The sequence below is a fragment of the Mobula hypostoma genome, chromosome 28 (genome assembly GCF_963921235.1).
Source record: "Mobula hypostoma chromosome 28, sMobHyp1.1, whole genome shotgun sequence".
Lineage (NCBI taxonomy): Eukaryota > Metazoa > Chordata > Chondrichthyes > Myliobatiformes > Myliobatidae > Mobula > Mobula hypostoma.
Window position 1 is genome coordinate 29974948 of NC_086124.1, and position 22759 is coordinate 29997706.

Genomic DNA, 22759 nt, shown 5'->3' on the forward strand with positions numbered 1-22759 from the left:
CCTTGTGCTGATGGCGATCGTGGAGGAAATGTTATTACCAATCCGAACTGACTAGGGTCTGCAAGTGAAGAACTCAAGGATCCAACTGCACAAGGAGGTATTGAAGCTTATTGATTAGTTTTGAAGGGATAACAGCATTGAATATTGAGCTGTAGTTGATAAAGAGCATCCTGACATATGCATCTTTGCTGTCAAGACGTTCCAGTATTGAGTGAAGAGCCAATGTAATGGACCTATTGTGGTGGTAGGCAAATTGGAGTGGATCCAAGTCGTTTCTCAGACCGGAGTTGATATGTTTTATCACCAACCTCTCAAAGCACTTCATCACCGTGGATGTAAGTTCTACTGGATGATAGTTATTGAGACGGGTTCTTCTTAGGCATGGGTTATAATTGAAGCCTGCCCGAGGCAGGTGGGTACCGCAAACCGCCAAAGCGAGAGGTTAAAGATCTCAGTGAACATACCAGCCAGTTATTCAGCACAGGTCCTTATCTTCCTGAAGGACGCTCTTATGTCGGCCTCAGAGACTGAAATCACAGGATCACTGGAGGCTGTGGGAGTTCATGAAGGTTCCTCAATGAGCATAAAAGACATTGAGCTGATCTGGGAGCGAAGCCAACATATGTCGCCTGGTTTCACTTTGTAAGAGGTAACAGCATTCAAGCCCTGCCAAAGCTATTAAGCAACCTTCAGTGATTCAAGTTTGATCCAGAATTACCAGTTTGCAAGTATCTTACTTGGTTGCCAGACCTGAATGCCACTGATCTGGCCCTCAGCAGATTGCGGATCTCATGGTTCAGCCAGAGCTTCTGACTGGGGAAGGGTCTGAATGATTTTGTGGGACACACTCGTCTACAGCTGATCTTATAAAGTCCATGACAACCATGGAGTATTCATTCAGATCCCGAGATGAATGCTTGAACACAGCTCAGTCCACTGACTCGTAGCAATCCCACAGTCGCTCCACTGCCTCTTGCAACCACCTCTTTGTTGTCTCAGTCTCTGGAGCCTTGCTCTTTAGCCTCTGCCTGTGTGCAGGTAGGAGAAGGACGGCCAAGTGTTCAGATTCCCTGAAATGTGGTCGGGTCATCGAACAGTAGGCATTTCTTATCGTAATATAGCAGTGATCTCGTGTGTTGGGACCCCTAGTGCTGCAGTTATATGCTGATGATAACTGAGCAGAGAATTTTTCAATCAAGCTTGATTGAAGTCCCCAACTACGATACGAAATGTGTTAGGGTTCCCTGCTAGGTGATGGCAGCATTCAATACCTCGAGTGCCTGATTAGCGTCAGCTTTCGGTGGTATGTAATCTGTGGTCGGAAGCGTGGACGAGAACTCTCTTTGATGAATGGTCAGCACTTAATCGTTAGGTGTTCCAGGTCGGGGAGAATGGAGGTACAACAAAGCTACCACTCCAAGCACTACAAAGAGTTTATCATGAAACACAGACCCCCAACCTATTTTGTAATTTTCTGGTAATTTTAAATCTTGGAACCACACTGCAGCCACAAGACAACACATTTCACGCAATATGAGACAGTAATATTAAACCTGGCTCTGATTCACTGGACATTGTTAGCTGGGGCTGTGTGGAGACCTGAAGGGACAAACCCATCTAACAGTAGAGAGGAACACACATCAAAGTTGCTGGTGAACACAGCAGGCCAGGCAGCATCTCTAGGAAGAGGTACAGTCGACATTTCGGGCCGAGACCCTTCGTCAAGGCTAACTGAAGGAAGAGCTAGTAAGAGATTTGAAAGTGGGAGGGGGAGGGGGAGATCAGAAATTATAGGAGAAGACAGGAGGGCGAGGGATGGAGCCAAGAGCTGGACAGGTGATTGGCAAAAGGGATATGAGAGGATCATGGGATAGGAGGCCCGGGGAGAAAGAAAGGGGGGGGAACCAGAGGATGGGCAAGGGGTATAGTCAGAGGGACAGAGGGAGAAAAAGGAGAGAGAGAGAAAAAGGATGTGTGTATATAAATAAATAACGGATGGGGTACGAGGGGGAGGTGGGGCATTAGCGGAAGTTTGAGAAGTCAATGTTCATGCCATCAGGTTGGAGGCTACCCAGATGGAATATAAGGTGTTGTTCCTCCAACCTGAGTGTGGCTTCATCTTTACAGTAGAGGAGGTCGTGGATAGACATATCAGAATGGGAATGGCATGTGGAATTAAAATATATGGCCACTGGGAGATCCTGCTTTCTCTGGCGGACAGAGCGTAGGTGTTAAGCAAAACGATCTCCCAGTCTGCGTCGAGTCTTGCCAATATATAGAAGGCCACATCGGGAGCACCGGACGCAGTATATCACCAGCCAACTCACAGGTGAAGTGTCGCCTCACCTGGAAGGACTGTCTGGGACCCTGAATGATGGTAAGGGAGGAAGTGTAAGGGCATGTGTAGCACTTGTTCCGCTTACAAGGATAAGTGCCAGGAGGGAGATCACTGGGGAGGGATGGGGGGGGTGAACGAATGGACAAGGGAGTCGCGTAGGGAGCGATCCCTGCGAAAAGCAGAGAGGGTGGGGGAGGGAAAGATGTGTTTAGTGGTGGGATCCCGTTGGAGGTGGTGGAAGTTACGGAGAATAATATGTTGGACCCGGAAGCTGGTGGGGTGGTAGGTGAGGACCAGGGGAACCCTATTCCTAGTGGGGTGACTGGAAGATGGAGTGAGAGCAGATGTGCATGTAATGGAGGAGATGCTTTTGAGAGCAGAGTTGATGGTGGAGGAAGGGAAGCCTCTTTCTTTAAAACAGGAGGACATCTCCCTCGTCCGGGAATGAAAAGCCTCATCCTGAGAGCAGATGTGGCGGAGACCGAGGAATTGCGAGAAGGGGATGGCATTTTTGCAAGAGACAGGGTGAGAAAAGGAATAGTCCAGATAGCTGTGAGAGTCATTAGTCTTATAGTAGACATCAGTAAGTAAGCTGTCTCCAGAGATAGAGACAGAAAGATCTAGAAAGGGGAGGGAGGTGTCGGAAATGGACAAGGTAAGCTTGAGGGCAGAGTGAAAGTTGGAGGCAAAGTTAATGAAGTCAACGAGCTCAGCATGCGTGCAGGAAGCAGCGCTAATGCAGTCGTCGATCTAGCGAAGGAAAAGTGGGGGACAGATACCAGAATAGGTTTGAAACATAGATTGTTCCACAAAGCCAACAAAAAGGCAGGCATAGCTAGGACCCATAAGGGTGCCCCTTCCAGGTGAGGCGACACTTCACCTGTGAGTCGGCTGGGGCGATATACTGCGTCCGGTGCTCCCGATGTGGCCTTGGCGAGACCCGACGCAGACTGGGAGATTGTTTTGCTGAACACCTATGCTTTGTCCGCCAGAGAAAGCAGGATCTCCCAGTGGCCACACATTTTAATTCCATATCCCATTCCCATTCTGACATGTCTATCCACGGCCTCCTCTACTGTAAAGATGAAGCCACACTCAGGTTGGAGGAACAATACCTTATATTCCGTCTGGGTAGCCTCCAACCTGATGGCATGAACATTGACTTCTCAAACTTCCGCTAATGCCCCACCTCCCCCTCGTACCCCATCCATTATTTATTTATATATACACATTCTTTCTCACTATCTCCTTTTTCTCCCTCTGTTTCTTTGACTATACCCCTTGCCCATCCTCTGGGTTTCCCCCCCCCTTCCTTCTCCCTGCGCCTCCTGTCCCATGATCCTCGCATATCCCTTTTGCCAATCAACTGCCCAGCTCCTGGCTCCATCCCTCTCCCTCCTGTCTTCTCCTATCATTTCAGATCTCCCCCTCCCCCTCTCAAATCTCTTACTAGCTCTTCCATCAGTTAGTCCTGACAAAGGGTCTCAGCCCGAAACGTTGACTGTACCTCTTCCTAGAGATGCTGCCTGGCCTGCTGTGTTCACCAGCAACTTTGATGTGTGTTGCCCCAACCCATTTTGTAATTTTCTAGTAATTTTAAAGCTTGGAACCACACTGCAGCCACAAGACAACACATTTCACACAATATGAGACAGTAATATTAAACCTGGCTCTGATTCACTGAACATTGTTAGCTGGGGCTGTGTGGAGACCTGAAAGGACAAACCCATCAAACAGTAGACAGGGATTTGTGTGGGGGAGGGCGACCTCTTGTGGTCGGGACCTGAACTGCCAAGAATTACCACTATCGTGGAAGTACAGAAGAGAAGACCCTTAATGTACAAGGAGAGAAGCCGTGGAGATCTATCTATGAGATTCCAGCAATGCTACAAGGAAAGACATCAAATTCTGCTTCAGTGTATCCTTTTCATTCCTCCCTCTGATGGCAGCGTTCTGTTGATTACTGGAGGGAAGTGGGAGATTGGTGAGGACATGTATGTGATTCAGTTGGCTGTGAAAGGCATGCAGAGTGGAATCAGAATCAGGTTTATTATCATTGATATGTGTCATAAAATTAATTGTTTTATGGCAGCAATACAATGTGATACATAAAATTTACTATAAACAGTAAGAAATATTGCTATTAATTAATAAATAAAGCATCATGCAGATGTTTCTGTAAGAATTATTAATTAAGTAGTGCAAAAGGAAAGCAAAAGAATGAGATAGCGTTCTTGGACAGTTCAGAAATATGAGGGGTAAAAGCTGTTCCTAAAACATTCAGTGTGTCTCTACAGGTTTCTGCACCTCCTCTCTAAGGGGAGTAAGGAGAAGCGGGGATGTCCTGTCCTTTATGCTGGAACCTCTCTCCCTCCACCTCTCCCTTCCTCCCCAGCCCACCCCCTCCACTCTCTCTAAACCTCCCCCGCCTTCTCAGATTTGAGAAGCTCAGGAGAATGCGGGCACTGATCCAGCTATCTGTACTCCTCCACACTATCCCCCTGAATGCCCCTGCATTTACTTAGTAAGATTAAAGGTAGTATTATTTGTCACACGTCCGTGGTCAAATGCACCAATTGCATCAACGACCGACACTGTCCAAGGACGTGCTGGGGGCAGCCTGCAAGTGTCACCATGCTTGAGGTGCCAAGATAACATGTCCGCAACTTACTAACTCTAACCAGGACGTCTTCGGAATGTGGGAGGAAACCGGAGCGCCCGGAGGTTACGGGGAGAATGTACAAACTCCTTAAACACAACTGTGGGAATAGAACCATGATGATACCATGCAGCCCCGGTGTATTTGGTAGCTGGGTCCCTGGTGTGGTGCGTGTAAATTCTGGCATTTGGTGACTGATTACTGTGTGGGTGATGCCATATATTCCATGCTTCTTCCCCATTACCCCCTCTCAACCCCTACCATTTATCTTTGGAACGTAGGAGGACATCAGAGCAGCTGGAGAAATCCACATGATCGCCAGGCGAAAGTACAAACTCCTTACAAGCAGTGGTGAGAAATGAACCCAGGTCGCTGGCAGTGTAACAGTGTTACGCTAACCACCATGTTACCAACACAGTCATGGGGAGAACGGACAAACTCCTTACAGTGATCGGCCAGAGTTGAACCTGGAATTGTGCTAACTAATGCAATGCCGTGCCTAGGGAACGGGAGCCCTTTCCTTGCAGTAACTCACGGTCATCTCTGTTGAGCTGGAACAGACTGGGCCTGAGTCCAGGGTGCTGAACAGGGCCTTACGTACCGACCACAATGAGCTGTGCGCTCGCTGTCACTGAATCCAGGCTGGTTCGGGCCACGCACGTGTAAATCCCCTCATCTTCGTAGCTGACGTTTTTGACTTTCAGGAGGCCTTCCCGGATGTGATACCTGCCGATGAGGAGAGCTGTTAAAGGCATGGTTGTCAACTGCAGAAGTTGCACACAGACTACGTACTCGGTTCCGTCTAGACTGTTGAAGGGCTGTGTGGGAATGCCCACTCCCGTCCTCCTCACCACCAACATCATTCTCCCCTCTCTCTCTACTCATCCAGATAGTCTCTCTTTTCCTACCCCCTCCCCTACTTTGAGAAGACAAAAAAAGACTGAAAGCACGTACCACTGGGCTCAAGGAAAGCTTCTTCACCACTGCTATAAGACTATTAACCCATCCCCTCATGCGAACAGAACAGACTTTTCATCTCATAAGCAACCTCACTGTGGCCCTTGTGCCGTACCGTCTGACTGAACTGCTTTCCAGTTACGCCGCTGGTGTTTCGCGCAACAATGAAGGTCCTCTATCTCTGGCCGTGTTCAGGGCTGCCTTCATTGTGTCAGTAGCTTCCTCCCAGTTGTAATTACAGTCAGTCAAGTCCCGGGTGGAAAGTCAGGAATATCATTGCACTGAGATGTAGAAGGATTCTTCATAGCTTGTTCTGTAACAATTTTGCTTTACCTATCAGGGTTGTTAGATCTGAATCCCAGAACCTGGAGGACTAGTGGACAACTCTTCATCTGGCCTCTACCTTTTGACCTACTTCACATAGGTTACTCTACCAAGAGCCAAAGTGTTACAGAAAAATGCATTTCTCTGTAACACCTTATTTCTGCATTGTTATTGTTTTACCTGGTTATACCTCAACGTGCAATGAGTAAAGATGAGTTTTCCACTGTAACTTGGTACACATGACAATAATAAACCAATTTACTGTAACATGAAGTCACTGAGTACATCACCATAGAAACATGCTCTTCGGCCCATCTATTCTGTGTCAGCCTGATCTTCTGTTAGTCCCAAATACCTACACCTGGATCATAACCCTCCAAACCCATCTCCACAAGACCAAAAGATGATAAGGTGGACTCTTAACCTCACCATCTGCGTTGCTAAGAGGTGCCTTGCACCTTATTGTCTATCTGCACTGCACTTTCTCTGTAACTGTAACACTTTATTCTGCATTCTGTTACTGTTTTAGCTTGTCCCACCTCGATGCACTGGGTAACGACCTCATCTGTATGAGCAGTATGCAGGACAAGTTCTTCCTCCGTATCTTGGCAGATATGAGAAGGTTAAAACAATTTCGAACAAAAATGAAGATCTTCCAAAGGATGTCCCAATTGATGGAACGTGGACTTTTGAACTCATGATCAACCTCATCGTGGCCCTTGCACTTTCTTGCCTGCCTGCACTTTCGCTGCGACTGTAACACTTCACTCTTCATTCCGATATTCCTTTACCTTGTACTACCTCAGTGCACTTGATCTGCATGAACAGTATCCAAGAAAAGTTTTTTCACTGCACCTCTATACACGTGCCTCCAAGTGAACCACAACCTTGTAGTTTGGAGGCTTGCGACCCTCGATCACCCAGAGAGCTAATGTTGGCTGGAGTCAGGGCTTTATGCTTTGGCTCTAGTAGGGTCACCCATGCCAAACAGGTCAAAGGGTACAGGCCAGACTAAGAGTGGTCCTCTGGTCCTCCAGGTTCTGGGGTTCAGCTCATGGCTACCAACCCAGACTGAAAAAATAAAATTGTTACAGAAAAAGCAATGAAGAATCCTTCTACATCTGAGTGCGATTGTTTTCCTGATTCTCCACCCAACACCAACAGTAGTGAAAACCAAGAGGAAGCTACTGACATGATGAAGGAAGCCCCAAACATGGCCAGAAATGGAGGACCTTCATTGTTGCCCTAAACATGAGTGGCGTGATGGGCAGTAAGTCAGCCAGTCAGTACAGGTAACAATAACATGAGAAATTCTGTAGATGCTGGAAATCCAGAGAGACACACATAAACATGCTTGAGGAACTCAGCAGGTCAGGCAGCATCTACGAAGGGCAATTTGGGTGCGTTCTGATTAGGGGTTTTGGCCCAAGACGTCGATTGTTTATTCTGCCTGACCTGTTGAGTTTCTCCAACATTTTGTGTGTGTGTTACGCAAGACAGTATTCCAGCTCCGATGACACTCTCCATCCAAACCCCTTCACTTGTTGCCCTCCCCACCCCAACCCCGGTTCTCCCACCAGTCCTTACTTGCTTTCGTCGTCGGGGGACTCGTCAATGGGCAGCCTGTCCTTACTCCACTCCAGCTCGGGAGGGTACAGCGAGGGGTCAACCTCCACCAGGCACCGGAACGTCACTGAGTGCAGCCGCTGGATGTGCTGTTCCCTCGGGGGCTCGATCATCCGGCTCGCATCTGTCAATGGAGCAGTAGGAGGTCAGTATGGCTTCGGCATAGGTGATACTGCTTTGGTACAGGAGTGCACCACGAGGGGAGGTACATGGGCTGATAGGTGGCAATTAACTCTGTGCCCTAAAGTGCAGACACTGAGGGATATTGAAGAATAAAGGTAAGCTTTACTTGTCACATGTACATCGAAACGTACAGCGAACTGAGTCGTTTTGAGTGAAATAAGAAGAATAGATAGAGCGGACAGCCAGCGCCCCTTCCCCAGGGCACCACTGCTCAATACAAGGGGAGATGGCTTTAAGGTAATGGGCGGGAAGTTCAAGGGGGATATTAGAGGAAGGTTTTTTACTCAGAGAGTGCTTGGTGCGTGGAATGCACTGCCTGAGTCAGTGGTGGAGGCAGATACACTAGTGAAGTTTAAGAGACTACTAGACAGGTATATGGAGGAATTTAAGGTGGAGGGTTATATGGGAGGCAGGGTTTGAGGGTCAGCACAACATTGTGGGCCGAAGGGCCTGTACTGTGCTGTACTATTCTATGTTCTATGTTTTCCACGGCTGAGGATGTTCTGTGGGCAGGCCATAAATGTCGCCTCACTTCTGGTGCCAATGTAGGGTGCCCACAACTTACTAACCCTAATCCTGTATGTCTTTGGACTGTGGGAGGAAACCAGAGTACCCAGAGGAAATCTACATGATCACAGTCAGAATGTACAAACTCCTCACATACAGTGGTAGGAATTGAAACTGGGACACTGGGACTATACCATTATGTTATACCGAGATGCAACACTGAGCGTCATAGGAAGTCATTCCTGCCTGTGGCCATCAAACTTTACAACTCCTCCCTTGGAGGGTCAGACACCGTGAGCCAATAGGCTGGTCCTGGACTTATTTCCTGGCATAATTTACATATTACTATTTAACTATTTATGGTTTTATTACTATTTAATTATTTATGGAGCAACTGTAACGAAAACCAATTTCCCTCGGGATCAATAAAGTATGACTATGACTATGACTGTTACCTGCTGTCACCACACCCCACCCCCCATGTTATTGTACCTGCCCTGACTACTTTCTCTAACAGCTCGTTCCCCTCTGCACAAAGAAGTGTCACCCTCAGGTCCTGTGCTGATATTTCACAAAAATCTCGGGGTTGAATGTGTCGACATGTATGTCCTCTGATAATAAGTTTTGCTTTGAACCTCTCACCTTAAAACTATGCCCTCTAGCTTTTAGTACCACTTCCCTGGGAAAAAGATTTAGCGTTCCGCCTATCTACCCCCCTCATAATTTCATACACCTCTACAAAATCAACCCACAATCTGCTACGTTCCAAGGAATAAAGTCATACCCTATCCAACCTCTCCCAATAACTCAGGCCCTCAAGTCCTGGCAAAATATCTTTGTAAATTTTTTATTCACTCTTTCCAGTAACATCATCATCATCATCATGTGCCGTGTTGCATGTTTGATTGTTCTTGGAAAATTTGTCTACAGACGTGGTCTTCTGGGCAGTGTCTTTACAAGACGGGTGTTATCAATACTCTTCAGAGACTGTCTGCCTGGCGTCAGTGGTCGCATAACCAGAACTTGTGATATATACCAGCTGCTCCCATGACCACCCATCTCTTGCTCCCATGGTTTCACGTGACCGTGATCGGGGGCGGGGGGGGGGCTAAGCAGGTGCTACACCTTGTCCAAGGGTGACCTGCAGGCTAGTTGAGGGAAGGAGTGCCATACACTTCCTTTGGTAGAGACGTATCTCCACCCCGACACCCAGTGTTTTTATATACATGTGACACATAAAGCTTGTCTTAATCTTACAGGGAGCAGTTGGTCAGGCAGTTGGTCTTTTTACCTGGAACACTGGAGAATGAGGTTTAAATTATAAAAGTGTTTAAAATTATGAAAGGTATAGGTATGGTGGATGGTAGCAGCCTTTTCCCCCAGGGTAGGGGACTCCAAAGTGAGGGTGCATAGGTTGAGAGGAAAAATTTTAAAAGGGACCTGAGGGAAATTTCCTAAATACAAAGGGTTGTGAGTACAAGCTGCTGGAGGCAGGTACAATAGTATCATTTAAGAAGCATTCGGATAGGTGGGGTTTAGAGGGATATGGGCTGAACACAGGAAATTGGCTCTAGCTAGGTGGGCACAGTAGTCAGGATAGACCACTTGGGCAGAAAGGCCTGTACCTTGAAATAAAATAAATAAAAATCAGCCATGATCGAATGGCGGAGTGACTCGATGGGCTGAACGGCCTCATTTTGCTCCTCTGTCTCATGGTCTCTCTACAAGGTGAAGGTTCACCCCAACTTCTGATGGCATCTAATAGTGACAGCGTCTCGACACGAACCAAGGCAAACCTTTGGTATTCCTACCCAACCTCTCTACCTCTCCTACCATAACACCAGAAGATACAGGAGCAGAATTAGGCCACTCGAGAAGGAGCACCTTACACCTCCTTTGGTAGACACATCTCCACTCCGCCACCCAATTCCTCCAACAGGGTGACCAAATATGGACACAGAACTGCAAGGAATACATCTCATAACCTTAGAAGGGTGCTTACTTTTAACATTTGTAGCACAGCTAAAGAGGGACTGGAGTGTGTGTGGAGGACAGCCTAGATCACTGAACATAGAACAGTGCAGGTCCCTCAGTTGTGCTGACCTATAAACCTACTCCAAGATCAGTCTAACCCTTCCCTCGCACATAGCCCACCACCCATGTGTCTATCCAAGTGTTTCTTAAATGTCTCTAACATATCTGCCACTGCCACCACCCCTGGTAGGGTACTCCAATTCGCCTGCCACTCTCTGTGTAAGAGACCTACCTCTGACAACACCCTTAAACTTTTCTCCATCACCTTAAAGTTATGCCCCCTCATGTTAACCACTTCCACCCTGGGAAAAAACCTCTGACTCCCCACTTTATCTAAGCCTCTTATCATCTTGTACACGTCTATCAGGTCACCTCTCACCCTCTAGAGATGTTTCAAAGAGAAAAGCCCTAACTCGCTCAACCTATCCTCATAAAACGTGCTCTATAATCCAGATGGCAGCCTGGAAAATCTGCTCTGCACCCTTTCTAAATGTTCTACATCCATTCTATAATGAGGCAACCAGAACTGAACACAATACCCCAACAGTCTAACCAGGGTTTTATAGACCTGCAACATTGGCTCAACTCCCCAACTAATGAAAGCCAATAAAAAGAGATGGCATAGGATCAACCCGTTTCCTCTAAGATTCACAGGTATGCGATCGCGCAGTAACTGAAACGCTCCTGTGCACATAGCCTTTGTTGCTGTGCAGGTGGAATTGGACGCAACTAGAAAACGTTTAGAAAACGTGAATAAGTTTTGTTCTGCTGTATTTTATTAAACCCTTCAATCAATAAATAAAATCTAAAGTATGAGATTTTTCAATTGTCATTCTAAATATTCATAGTATGCATATTGCAAAAAAAATTTAAAGTGCCGCACAGTTTTCAGGCCACGTAAAAATTTCCTGCTCAGAGCAATAGTTGGTCCGCACAGTTGTTTAAAAAAAACAGGAACTTTGGAGGTGATGTAGGACCAGAAGATGTAGAATCCTTGTGAGTAGGGTTAAGGAATTGCAAGGATAAAAATACCTTGATGGGAGTTACCCACAGTCCTCCGAACGGTAGCCATGATGTGGGCTACAAATTACAATGGGAAATAGAAAAAGAGTGTAAAAGGGGCAATGTTGAGATAATCAAGGGGGATTTCAGTATGCAGGTAGATTGGGAAAATCAGGTTGGTGTTGGATTCCATGAGAGGGAAATTGTGAGATGGCTTTTTAGAGCAGCTTGTGGTTGAGTCCAGTACGGGAAAGGCAATTCTAGACTGGGTGTAATGTAATGACCCAAATTTGATTAGGAAGCTTAAGATAAAGGAACGCTTAAGAGGCAGTGATCATAATATGATAGAATTCACCCGGCAGTTTGAGAGGGAGAAGATACAGTCAGGTGTATCAGTATTACAGAGGACCAAAGGGTATTACAGATTCGCGATGAAATCGCCTAATCACAGGACAATTTACAATGACCAATTAACCTACCAAACCGGTACGTCTTTCTACTGTGGGAGGAAACTGGATCACTCAGAGGAAGCCCATGGGGTTTTGGGGAGAACGCATAAACTTCTTACGGGCAGCAGCAGGAGATCCCTTTGTTCCTCCACACTGCTAAGAATACTGCCATTTACCCTGTATTCTGCCTTCAAGTTTGTCCTTCCGAAGTGAATCAATTTGCAATTTACCTGAACTTCACACTTGACTGTGCATAAATGTAGGTTATTGACATACTGAGCATGGATGACACAACGTGGATCACCTGTGCTTACGTTTAAGATTTGTAGACGAGCTGAACAGGAATGGGGGTGTGGGAAGGACGGTGTTAACCCTGTATAATTGTGAATTTTGATGTACGTACCATAGGTGGCATCACACAGATCACCTGTGCTTACGTTTAACAGCTAGATGGGAATGGTGGTCCCTGGACACCTGCAGTTTAGAATATAAAAGCAAGGATGTAATGTTTAGGCTTTGTAAAACACCGGTGAGGACTCACTTCAAGTATTGTGAGCAGTTTTGGGCCCCTTATCTAAGAACATTGGAGAGGGTTCAAAGGAGGTTCACAAAGATGATTCAGTGATTGAAAGGCTTGTCTTCTGAAAAGTGTTTGATAGCTCTGGCCTGTACTCACCAAAATTCAAAAGAATGAGGGGTGGCCTCGTTGAAACCTATCGGATGTTGAAAGGCCTCGAAAGAGTGAAAGAGGAGAGGATGTTTCCTTTAGTGGAGGAGTCTCAAAATAGAGGGGCATTCTTTTAGAACAGAGATGAGGAGGAATTCTTTAGCCAGAGGATGGGTGAATCTGTGGAATTCACAGGTAGCTGTGGAGGCCAAGTCATTGGGTATATCTAAGGCAGAGGCTGATAGGTTTTTTGATTAAGCAGGGCATAAAGGTTTATGGGGAGATCAGCCATGATGAAATGGTGGAGCAGACTCAATGGACTGAATAACTTAATTCTGCTCCTATACCTTACTCGTGCACATTGCACCGTTGTGAGCATGGTGCTTACTTTTAATGAGCAGAGCAGTCAGTAGGCTGTCCTCGCCGATTCCATTCGAGGCATTGCAGGTGTAGATACCCCCATCCATTTTCTGCACATCCTCGATCCTCAAGGTCCCGTTAGTGTAGAGGAAGTAACGAACATCCTGCAGGACGGACTGCATGTCCTCCTTGTTCCTACGGATAGTGGCAGAGACACTCACAACAACGCAGCCGACAGCCAAGCCAACACAAATCAACAACACTGTTTCCCCCACTGCCTCCCTACCTGGCAGAGATCTCCCTTTCCTACCCCTGTACCAACCGTACCATCAAGCCTATCCGGATAAAGGAAATTTGTGTGTGTGAGTGAGAGAGAGAGAGTGTGTGTGTGTGTGTGTGTGTGTGTGAGAGAGAGAGAGAGAGAGAGACACACAGACAGACAGACACACACACACACCAAGGTGAGCCAGTTTCTTGAGGGTGAACCAGGAATGCCCCAATCATCTTACTTCAGTATCGACGCCTCACCTCTATGTGTTGCTTGGACGTCCCTTTTCCCTCTCCCCTTGGGGATTCCATTTTAATGCCTGCCAGTGATATTGTTGGTTGGCCAATCCACCTGCATTTCCATTTACACATTTGTATCTCTACGGATTCCTGGTTGGTGTTTTCCCACAGCGTCTAGTTGGTTACTTTGTCAGTCCATCTGTGTGTATTTCTGTATGTGCTTACGTATGTATGTATGTGTGTTTATGCATTTGAATAATATGTATTCACATGAAGTATATACAATTTATAGTATTGTTCATATATGGAATTCATTGCCATAGACGGCCATTGAGGCCAAGTCATTGGTATACTTAAAGTGGATTCTTGATTAGTAAGGGTGTTAAGGTTTACAGGGAGGAGAATGGGTTTGAGTGGAATAATAAATCAACCATGATGAAATTGCAGGGCAGACTCAATGGGCCAAATAGCCTAGTTCTGCTGCTATTCCTTGTGGGCTTATGACCCTTTGCAAGAGGTGAGAAAGTAAACACACATTGGCAGAGTCCACACGCAGGAGTTGCAAGTCTACGTATGTCTGTGCACGGACTAATTATGCACAGGGGACCTAAGTACACATGCAGAGGGCACAGCTGAATATTCGTGTATGTGTGTCAGCAGGTACGCTTCAGCAATTCTGTGTACGAGTTCAAAAGGCTGAGCACTTGGACAGTGTGCGCATTTGTAAACTGGGTGCAACGCTGGACCCTCCGACCCACTTTCCGTGCCGACGTTGTGGAAGGTACGTTGATGTTGTGGAGGGAGCACTGACATGCCTCCCAGACATACAGGCGGAACAATGTCACCGCAACCTGGTGGTAACATTGACACGAGGAGAAGCTCTTGAATGCTGGTGAAAATGCTTGTGTTTACTTCATATGTCAGTCTGTATGTGGTGGGCACGTGGCCAAGTGGTTAAGGCATTGGACTAGCGACCAGAAGGTCGTGACTTTGAGCCCCAGCCGAGGGAACGTGTTGTGTCCTTGAGCAAGGAACTTAATCACACATTGCTCTGTGACGACACTGGTGCCAAACTGTATGGGTCCTAATGCCCTTCCCTTGGACAACATTGGTATAGTGGAGAGGGGAGACTTGCAGCATGGGCAACTGCTGGTCTTCCATACAACCTTGCCCAGGCCTGCGCCCTGGAGAGTGAAGACTTTCCAGGCGCAGATACATGGTCTCGCAGGATTAACGGATGCCAGTCTGTATAGACCTGTCCCAGTCCCACAACTGCTGTGGGAGGAGGGAGAGGGAGAGAGGGGGGAGGAGGGGGAGGGGGAGGGGGAGAGGGGAGGGAGAGAGGGGAGAGGGGGAGGGGGGAGGGGGAAGGGGGAGAGGGAGGGGGAGGAGGGGAGGGGGAGGATAGGGGGAGGGGGCAGGGGGAAGAGGGGAAGAGGGGAAGAGAGAGAGAGAAAGAGTGTGTGTGTGTGTGTGTGTGTGTGTGTGTGTGTGTGTGTGTGTGTGTATATACACACGTACGTGCTCGTGTACAATATGTGCTTGTCCATAAACCTTTGCAAGACCCAGTGTGGGTGAGAAAGGCTTCTATCTGGCTCTCTGCTCCACCCCACATGCCATCCTGACCCCACCCCACACTCCCCAGCAGTGCTTACCACTGGATTTTGGGTGTGGGAGCCCCAAATGCCTTGCAGTGCAGGTAGGCTGTCTGCTTCTCCACCAACTGGTACTCCTGGTCGGAGGGGGTCAGGATCTGAGCGGGTAGTTCTGGGAACACACGGAGGGAACACACATTGTTTGGGCCGGCCCACAGGCAGCACAGGATAGAACTACTCACAGTTAAATGGCTACTGGGGCAACGGGGAGTGAGAGGCATTCAGCCCGGGTGAGGACGTGGTCTTTGGGGGATGGGACCAGGGACATGGGGTAGAGGGGCCCACGTGAATGACACTCCCACGTGGGAAACTGACAGGGAGTTATAGGGTTGGTACAGAGACAGGGAGTGACAGAGTGTGTGTGAAATAGTTGGGGATTGTGACAGGGTCGCATTTGAGACGGGGGGTGACATAGTATGTAGGACATGGATGGGGGTATGACAGGGTCTGGATATGATACAGAAAGTGACAGTTTGTGGGTAACGGACAAGCAGTGACAGGCTGTGTGAGAGATGGGGAGTGACTCTGTGTGTGGGTAATGGACAGGGAGTGACCGTGTCCATGTGAGAGATGGGGAGTGACAGTCTGTGGGTAACAGATAAGGAACGCCAGGGTCCGTGTGAGAGATGGGGAGTTACTCGGTGTGTGGGTAATGGACAGGGAGTGACAGGGTCTATGTGAGAGACAGGGAGTAACTTGGTGTGTGGGTAATGAACAGGAAGCGACAGGGTCCGTGTGAGAGATAGGGAGTGATCGGTGTGTGGGTAACGGACAGGGAGTGACAGGGTCTATGTGAGAGATGGGGAGTGACTCTGTGTGTGGGTAATGGACAGGGAGTGACAGGGTCCGTGTGAGAGATGGGGAATGACTTGTTTTGTGGTTAACAGACAGGGAGTGACAGGGTCTATGTGAGAGATGGGGAGTAACTCGGTGTGTGGATAATGGCTAGAGAGAGACAGAGTGCGTGTGAGAGAAGGGGAGTGACAGTCTGTGGGTAACAGACAGGGAGTGACAGGGTCTGTGTGAGAGATGGGGAATGACTTGTTTTGTGGTTAACAGACAGGGAGTGACAGGGTCCGTGTGAGACACGGGGAGTTACTCGGTGTGTGGGTAACAGACAGGGAGTAACTCGGTGTGTGGGTAATGGACAGGGAGTGACAGGGTCCTTGTGAGAGATGGGGAATGACTTGTTTTGTGGTTAACAGACAGGGAGTGACAGGGTCTATGTGAGAGATGGGGAGTAACTCGGTGTGTGGATAATGGCTAGAGAGAGACAGGGTGCGTGTGAGAGAAGGGGAGTGACTCGGTGTGTGGGTAATGAACAGAGAGTGACAGGATCCGGGTGAGAGACAGGGAGTAACTCGGTGCGTGGGTAATGGATAGAGAGTGACAGGGTCCGTGTGAGAGATGGGGAGTAACTTGGTGTGTGGGTAATGAACAGGGAGTGACAGGGTCCGTGTGAGAGACAGGGAGTAACTCGGTGCGTGGGTAATGGATAGAGAGTGACAGGGTCTGTGTGAGAGATGGGGAGTGACTAGGTTGTGAGTATCTGATATGGATTGAACAGGGTCTGCATGAGACAGGGAGAGCACGGCATGCAGGAAAGGTGAGTGAGCACATTGGATGCCTCAGCTTACCAACGACCTGCACGATGATGTTTGCCAACAGGGTGCCATGCTTGTTCTCAGCCTCGCACTGATAGATGGCGGAGTCCTCTTTCTTCACTCCTGTCAGGATGACCCTGCTGCCCAACATCTTTCTCCGTGGATCCGGGTCCGTCTCTGCCAGTAACAATTGAGCCAGCCCTCATTAGGGGATTGGAGTCAGTAACTTTAAATTCTTTGGCATTATCATATCAGAGGATCAGTCCTGGGTCCAGCATGTCAGTACCATCACAAAGACATGACAGATCTCTACTTTCTTAAAAGTCTGCATAGATTTAATGTTATCTAAAAGTTAGACAAACTTGTATAGATTCACACTGGAAAGTTTCCTGACTGGTTACATCACAGCCTGGTATGGAAACACCAATGCCCAAGAACGGAAGTGTCTATAAAAAGTGGTGCAGAGGCCCTGAACATCACTAGCAAAGTCCTTTCCACCACTAAGCGTATTCATATGAATCGCTGTCACAAAACAGCAGCATCCATCTTTAAGGACCCCCACATCCAAGCCATGCTCTCTCCCCATTACTACCATCGGGCAGGAGGTATGGGAGCCTTAGGTCCAACGTCACTAGGTTCAGGAGCAGTTGTTACCCTGAACCAGAGAGGGTAACTTCATTCACCTCAACTCTGAGCTGATTCCACAACCTACAGATCTACTTTCAAGGACTCTACAATTCATGTTCTCAGTATTATTTAATTTTATTTGTACAATGTGTCTTCTTTTGCACATCGGTCACTTGCAGGTCTTTGTTTAAGTGTAGTTTTTCATAAAACGTGTTGGGCACATGGCCAAGTTGTTAAGGCGTTTGTCTAGTGATTTGAAGGTCGCTAGTTCAAGCCTCAGCTGTAGCAGCGTGTGTGTGTCCTTGAGCAAGGCACTTAATCACACATTGCTCTGGTGTCTGAGCGAGGAGTGGTGCCCCACACAGACTTCCAATCTGCGCCTTGTAAGCCATGAAAATGCCCGACGCAGGCCTCTCATGGTCTGAGTCGACATTCCCTCCCTCCTCTTTTCATAAATTCTATTGCTTTTCTTTAGTTTCCTGTGAATTCTTGCAAGAAGATGAATCTCAAAGTCGTATATGGTGATAATAAATTTACTTTGAAGTTTGAGTAACAAGGGAGCGGTGACAAGTGGATCAGCAGCTGTGCATCTAGCAGGCTGCATTGCTGTGGCTCCTTTCACCTCCAGCTCTGCCCCCAAACCCACCAGCAACGTAGGAGTGGCAGGAGCCCCAGCTGAGTGCAACAAGCCCCCCAAAACCACAGTCTGGATGTTTCAGTGAAAGCAGACTATCAGCTGCAGAGATTTCCAATCTTTTTTATGCCATGGACCCCTACCATTTCCCAAGTGGCCTGTGAACCCCAGGACCACCTGTCAAGCTTATATATCAATAAAAAGATTTTAAAAATTAAAATGAAAATGTACTCCTTCCCCTCTTCTTTATTCCCCAGAACGAGAGGAGATTTGATAGAGGTAACAGGAAGTTATGAGGGGGTATAGATAGGGTAAATTCCACTGCGGTTGGGTGAGACTAGGGCTGGAGGTCATAGGTCAATGGTGAAAGGTGAAATATTTAAGGGGAACCTGAGGGGGAACTTCACTCAGAGGGTAGTGGAAGTGTGGAATAAGCTGCCAGTGGAAGTGGTGGATGTGGGTTCGATTTCATCATTTAAGAGAAGTTTGGATAAGTACATGGGTGGGAGGGGCATGGGGGTACGGGTCAGTAGAACTGAGCAGAATAAGATTCAGCACGGATCAGATGGGCTGAAGGCCTGTACCTGTGCTGTAGTACTCTGTGACCATATCGCCATGGGAAGCATTGTGCACGGTCTTGGTCACCCTGTTATGGGAAGTACACCATTCAGAGGTGCAGTGCTAGCTGGAGCGCGTCCGGCATCTCTTTAAGAAAAAAGCCGAAATACACAACTTAATTAATTAGGTGCTGCCCAGGGTGTTTTGAGTATCTCAGAAAATGCCGATCTTCTGGGATTTTTACCCACAACAGACTCTGGAGTTTACAAAGAATGGTGCCAAAAACAAAAAAAAATCCAGCAAGTGGCTGTTCTGTGAGCGAAAACATCTTGTTAAATCCACTCGCTGGATTTTTTTTTTGGGCACCATTCTTTGTAAACTCCAGAGTCTATTGTGCGTAAAAATCCCAGGAGATCAGCAGTTTCTGAGATACTCAAAACACCCTGGGCAGCACCTAATTAATTAAGTTGTTTATTTCGGCTTTTTTCTTAAAGAGGTGCCGGACGCACTCCAGCTAGCACTGCACCCCTGACACCATTAAGCTGAAAAGTGTGCAGAAAGGGTGAGCATGCTGTCAGGTCTTGAGGGCCTGAGTTACAGGAAGAGATTGGGCAGGATAGATCTGTATTGCTTGGAATGTAGGAGACTGAGGAGTGACTTTATTGAAGTGTATAAAATCACACTGGGCATAGATAGGGTGAATGGACATAGTCAGTTTCCTATGGAAGGGCAACTTAAAACTAAAAGGCATGAGTTTAAGGTGAGAGGGAAAAATATGTAACAGACTTGAGGGGCAACTTCCTGAAGCAGAGGGTGGTGCAAATGTTGAATGTTGAAAGGTATCGAAAGAGTGGGTATGGACACCGCCTCAGAACAGAGGGACGTCCATTTAGAATGGAGATGAAGAGAAATGAGAGAGTGGTGAATCTGTGGAATTTTTGCCACAGGTGGCTGTGGAGGCCAAGTTATTTAAGGCAGAGGTTGAGATTCTTTGTTAGTCAGATTCTCCTGCCTTCTCCCTGTATCCATGATAGGACATGGGGAGGAGGCAGGAGATTAGGGCCGAGAGGGAAATAGATCAGCCATGATGAAATGGCAGAGCTGACTTGATGGACCAAATGGCTGAATTATGCTCCTACAGGTTATGATCTTACATACAGATTGGGCTGTCAGATGAACTGGCTGCAGGTATGGAGACACCAGTGATGGGATTGGAAAAGGTACACTCGGCCAACTGCATCATGGGCACCAGTCTCCCCGCCATCCCAGGTAGCATCCATCATTAAGGACACTTGACACTCAGCAATACCATCAGGGAGGAGGTACAGGGGCCTGAAGACATACACTCCATTTGTTAGGATCAGCTTCATAGAGTCATAGAAAGGTACAGCACTGAAACCGGCCCTTCAGCCCATCTAATCTGTGCCAAACCATTTAAACTGCCTACTCCAAATAATCTGCACTGGGAGGGACCATAGCCATCCATGTACCTATGAAAACTTCTCTTATATATTGAAATCCAGCTCATATGCATCACTTGTGCTGGCAGCTCGTTCCACATTCTCCAACTCTCTGCATAAAGTAGTTTCCCCACAAGTTCTTCTTAAACTTTTCACCTTTCACCCTCAACCTATCAGCTCAAGTGGTGGTGTCACCCAAAGCTCCCCTCCTGCCTGCCATCAGATTTCTAAACTGTTCATGAACTCAAGGACACGACCCCATTATTTTGCTCTTTTTGTACGACTTATTTATTTTTAACCTGGAGTGACTTATCATGTCTTGCATTGACCTGCTGCTGCAATGCAACAAGTTTCACGATATGTGACAGTGACAATAAACCTGGCTGAGACTGAGGCAGCTAATGACAATATCCAAAAGACATTTGGAGTTGTAGGTGATTAGGAAGGGTTTCGAGGTACATTAGGCCTGGTTTGGTTGGGTGGTAGAGGCCTGTCCGTTCTAAGGGCTGGTTTCTGTGCGGTAGGAACACGACGAGCCCACTCTGCTCACCGTTCAGAGGCACCCCATTCATGCTCCAGCGGATCACAGCCTTCGGTTTTGCCTCCACGTCGCAGTCAAGCAGCACGTTTTCCCCCGGGCCGTAGACGCCGTCCTCGGGCATCTTCACCCAGTAGGGAGCAGCTGTGCGGAGACAGGAGAGGCAAGGTCAGGATTCCACGCTACTCGTTGTAGGCGGCACAGTGAACAGAATGCGTTACAGCAAATGGGGTTCAATTCCTCCTACTGACTGTGAGGAATTTGTACATTCTCCCCATGACCGTCAGGGCTTCCTCCGGGTGCTTTCACTTCCTCCCACAGTCCACAGATGTACAGGTTAGCGTTAGTGAGTTATGGGCGACGGAAGCATAGCACAACCTTGGACTGTGTTGGTCTGGGGGAGAATGGGAGGGTCTGGAGGGTGCAGAAGAGGAGGGGGAGGTGGGTGGGCAGGATTAACTGAGGATTATGGGGTGGGGGGCTGGTGAAGAGCTAGAGTGTGAGGCGACGTGTGAGGGTGGGGAACTCCGCTTACCCTCCACAGAGACGCTGAAGGTGTGCTTGACCTGGCCCTGTCCATTCCTGGCAATGCAGCGGTACTCCCCGTGATCTTCCTCCACCACCTCCGCAATCTTCAGGGTCTTGTTGAAGTTCTCAAAGCTGAGGCGACCGCTGGGCAGGGTCCCATCAAGTCTGTCCCAGTGCACGGTGGGAGTTGGGCTGTGTATGGATAACACAATGCTTGGCTAGAGATTACTCTCATTGTAACCCCAAGGTCCCAACTGTATGGAGCAGGGAGCATATAACCAAACTGATCATAGGACTTGGGAGCAGAATTAGGCCATTTCAGCCCATCAGGTCTTCTCCGCCATTTGATCATGGCTGATTTATTTCTCTCAGCCCCATTCTCCTGCCTTCTCCCCATAGCCTTTGATACCTTGGCGAATCAAAAACTTATCAACCTCCACTTTAAATACTCCCTATCACCTGGCCTCCACAGTTGCCTGTGGCAACAAATTCCACAGATTCGCCACCCTTGGGCTGAAGAAACCCCTCCTCATCATCATTCTAGACAGACAACCCTCTTTTCAGTGACTGTGCCCTCCGGTCCTGGACTCTCCCATTATAGGAAATACCCACTCTGTCAAGGCCTTTTAACTTTTGATAGGTATCAATGAGATCCCTCTCATTCTTCTAAACTCCAGTGAGTACGGGCCCCGAGCCATCAAATATTCCTCATACGTTAACCCTTTTATTCCCAGAATCATTCTCGTGACCTCCTCTAGATCCTCTCCAACGCTGTTGCATTTTTTCGTAGATACTGCTCACAATGCTCCAAGTGTGGCCTGACCAACGCTTTTTTAAAGCTTCAGCATTACATCCTTGCTTTTGTGTTCTAGTCCTCTCAAAATGAACGCTAACATTGCATTTGCTTTCCTTACTATGACTCAACCTGCAAGTTAACCTTTAATTATCCTGCACTAGGAGAGCTAAATTGGCTCTGCCTGGAGGAGCACCTGTACCACGCTTACTACGGAAGGGTTTGAAGGGCTGCTCCTCAAGTTCTTTAGTGCCACGCTCCTGATCTTTGGTCACACGGTTCAGGGGATTTCAGAAGCATGCACCAAGACCTCGCCTGAACCAGCAGTGGGTGTTGGGGTGGGGGGCGTGCTCCCTGACAGACCCATCCACCACAACCAGAGATCTTTCACAAGATGGCTTCAGTGCAAGTGAGATGACTTCTACATCTCTGCGGAGTTGGCGCCAGTTAAAGGACGGAAGGATATTTGGCCATGCTCATCCTTAGCAGCAACGTAATGGAGCATCCTCTAATCGTTCCGTTCGTCCTGAGAACAGAGGATTCTCTGATCCCACCAATGTATCAAGTCAGACACCAACTGGAGGACCTTCTGGTCACTGAACGGAGAAGACTGCAGCACAGTTCAGGCCCTTCAGCCCATGATGTTGTGCTGACCTTTAACCTATTATAAGATCAATCTAACCCTTCCCTCCCACATAGCTGTCCATTTCTTTCACCCATGGGCCTTTCTAAGTGCTTCTTAAGTGCTC

The 22759-nt window shown here is 47.8% G+C and overlaps 1 protein-coding gene across 8 annotated transcripts in view; it reads right to left on the reverse strand.

Moving 5' to 3' along the window:
* Nucleotides 1-22759, reverse strand: part of LOC134338659 (neural cell adhesion molecule L1-like) — a 325827-nt gene that overhangs the window by 66190 nt on the left and 236878 nt on the right. For all 8 annotated transcript variants that reach the window (XM_063034658.1, XM_063034661.1, XM_063034664.1 and 5 more), the window contains 7 exons: nucleotides 21225-21409; nucleotides 20702-20833; nucleotides 16906-17049; nucleotides 15269-15380; nucleotides 13135-13301; nucleotides 7866-8028; nucleotides 5599-5723 (listed from right to left, as the gene is read on the reverse strand). In XM_063034658.1, the coding sequence (XP_062890728.1) occupies nucleotides 5599-5723; nucleotides 7866-8028; nucleotides 13135-13301; nucleotides 15269-15380; nucleotides 16906-17049; nucleotides 20702-20833; nucleotides 21225-21409 (1028 nt within the window). The remainder of the gene's footprint in view (nucleotides 1-5598; nucleotides 5724-7865; nucleotides 8029-13134; nucleotides 13302-15268; nucleotides 15381-16905; nucleotides 17050-20701; nucleotides 20834-21224; nucleotides 21410-22759) is intronic.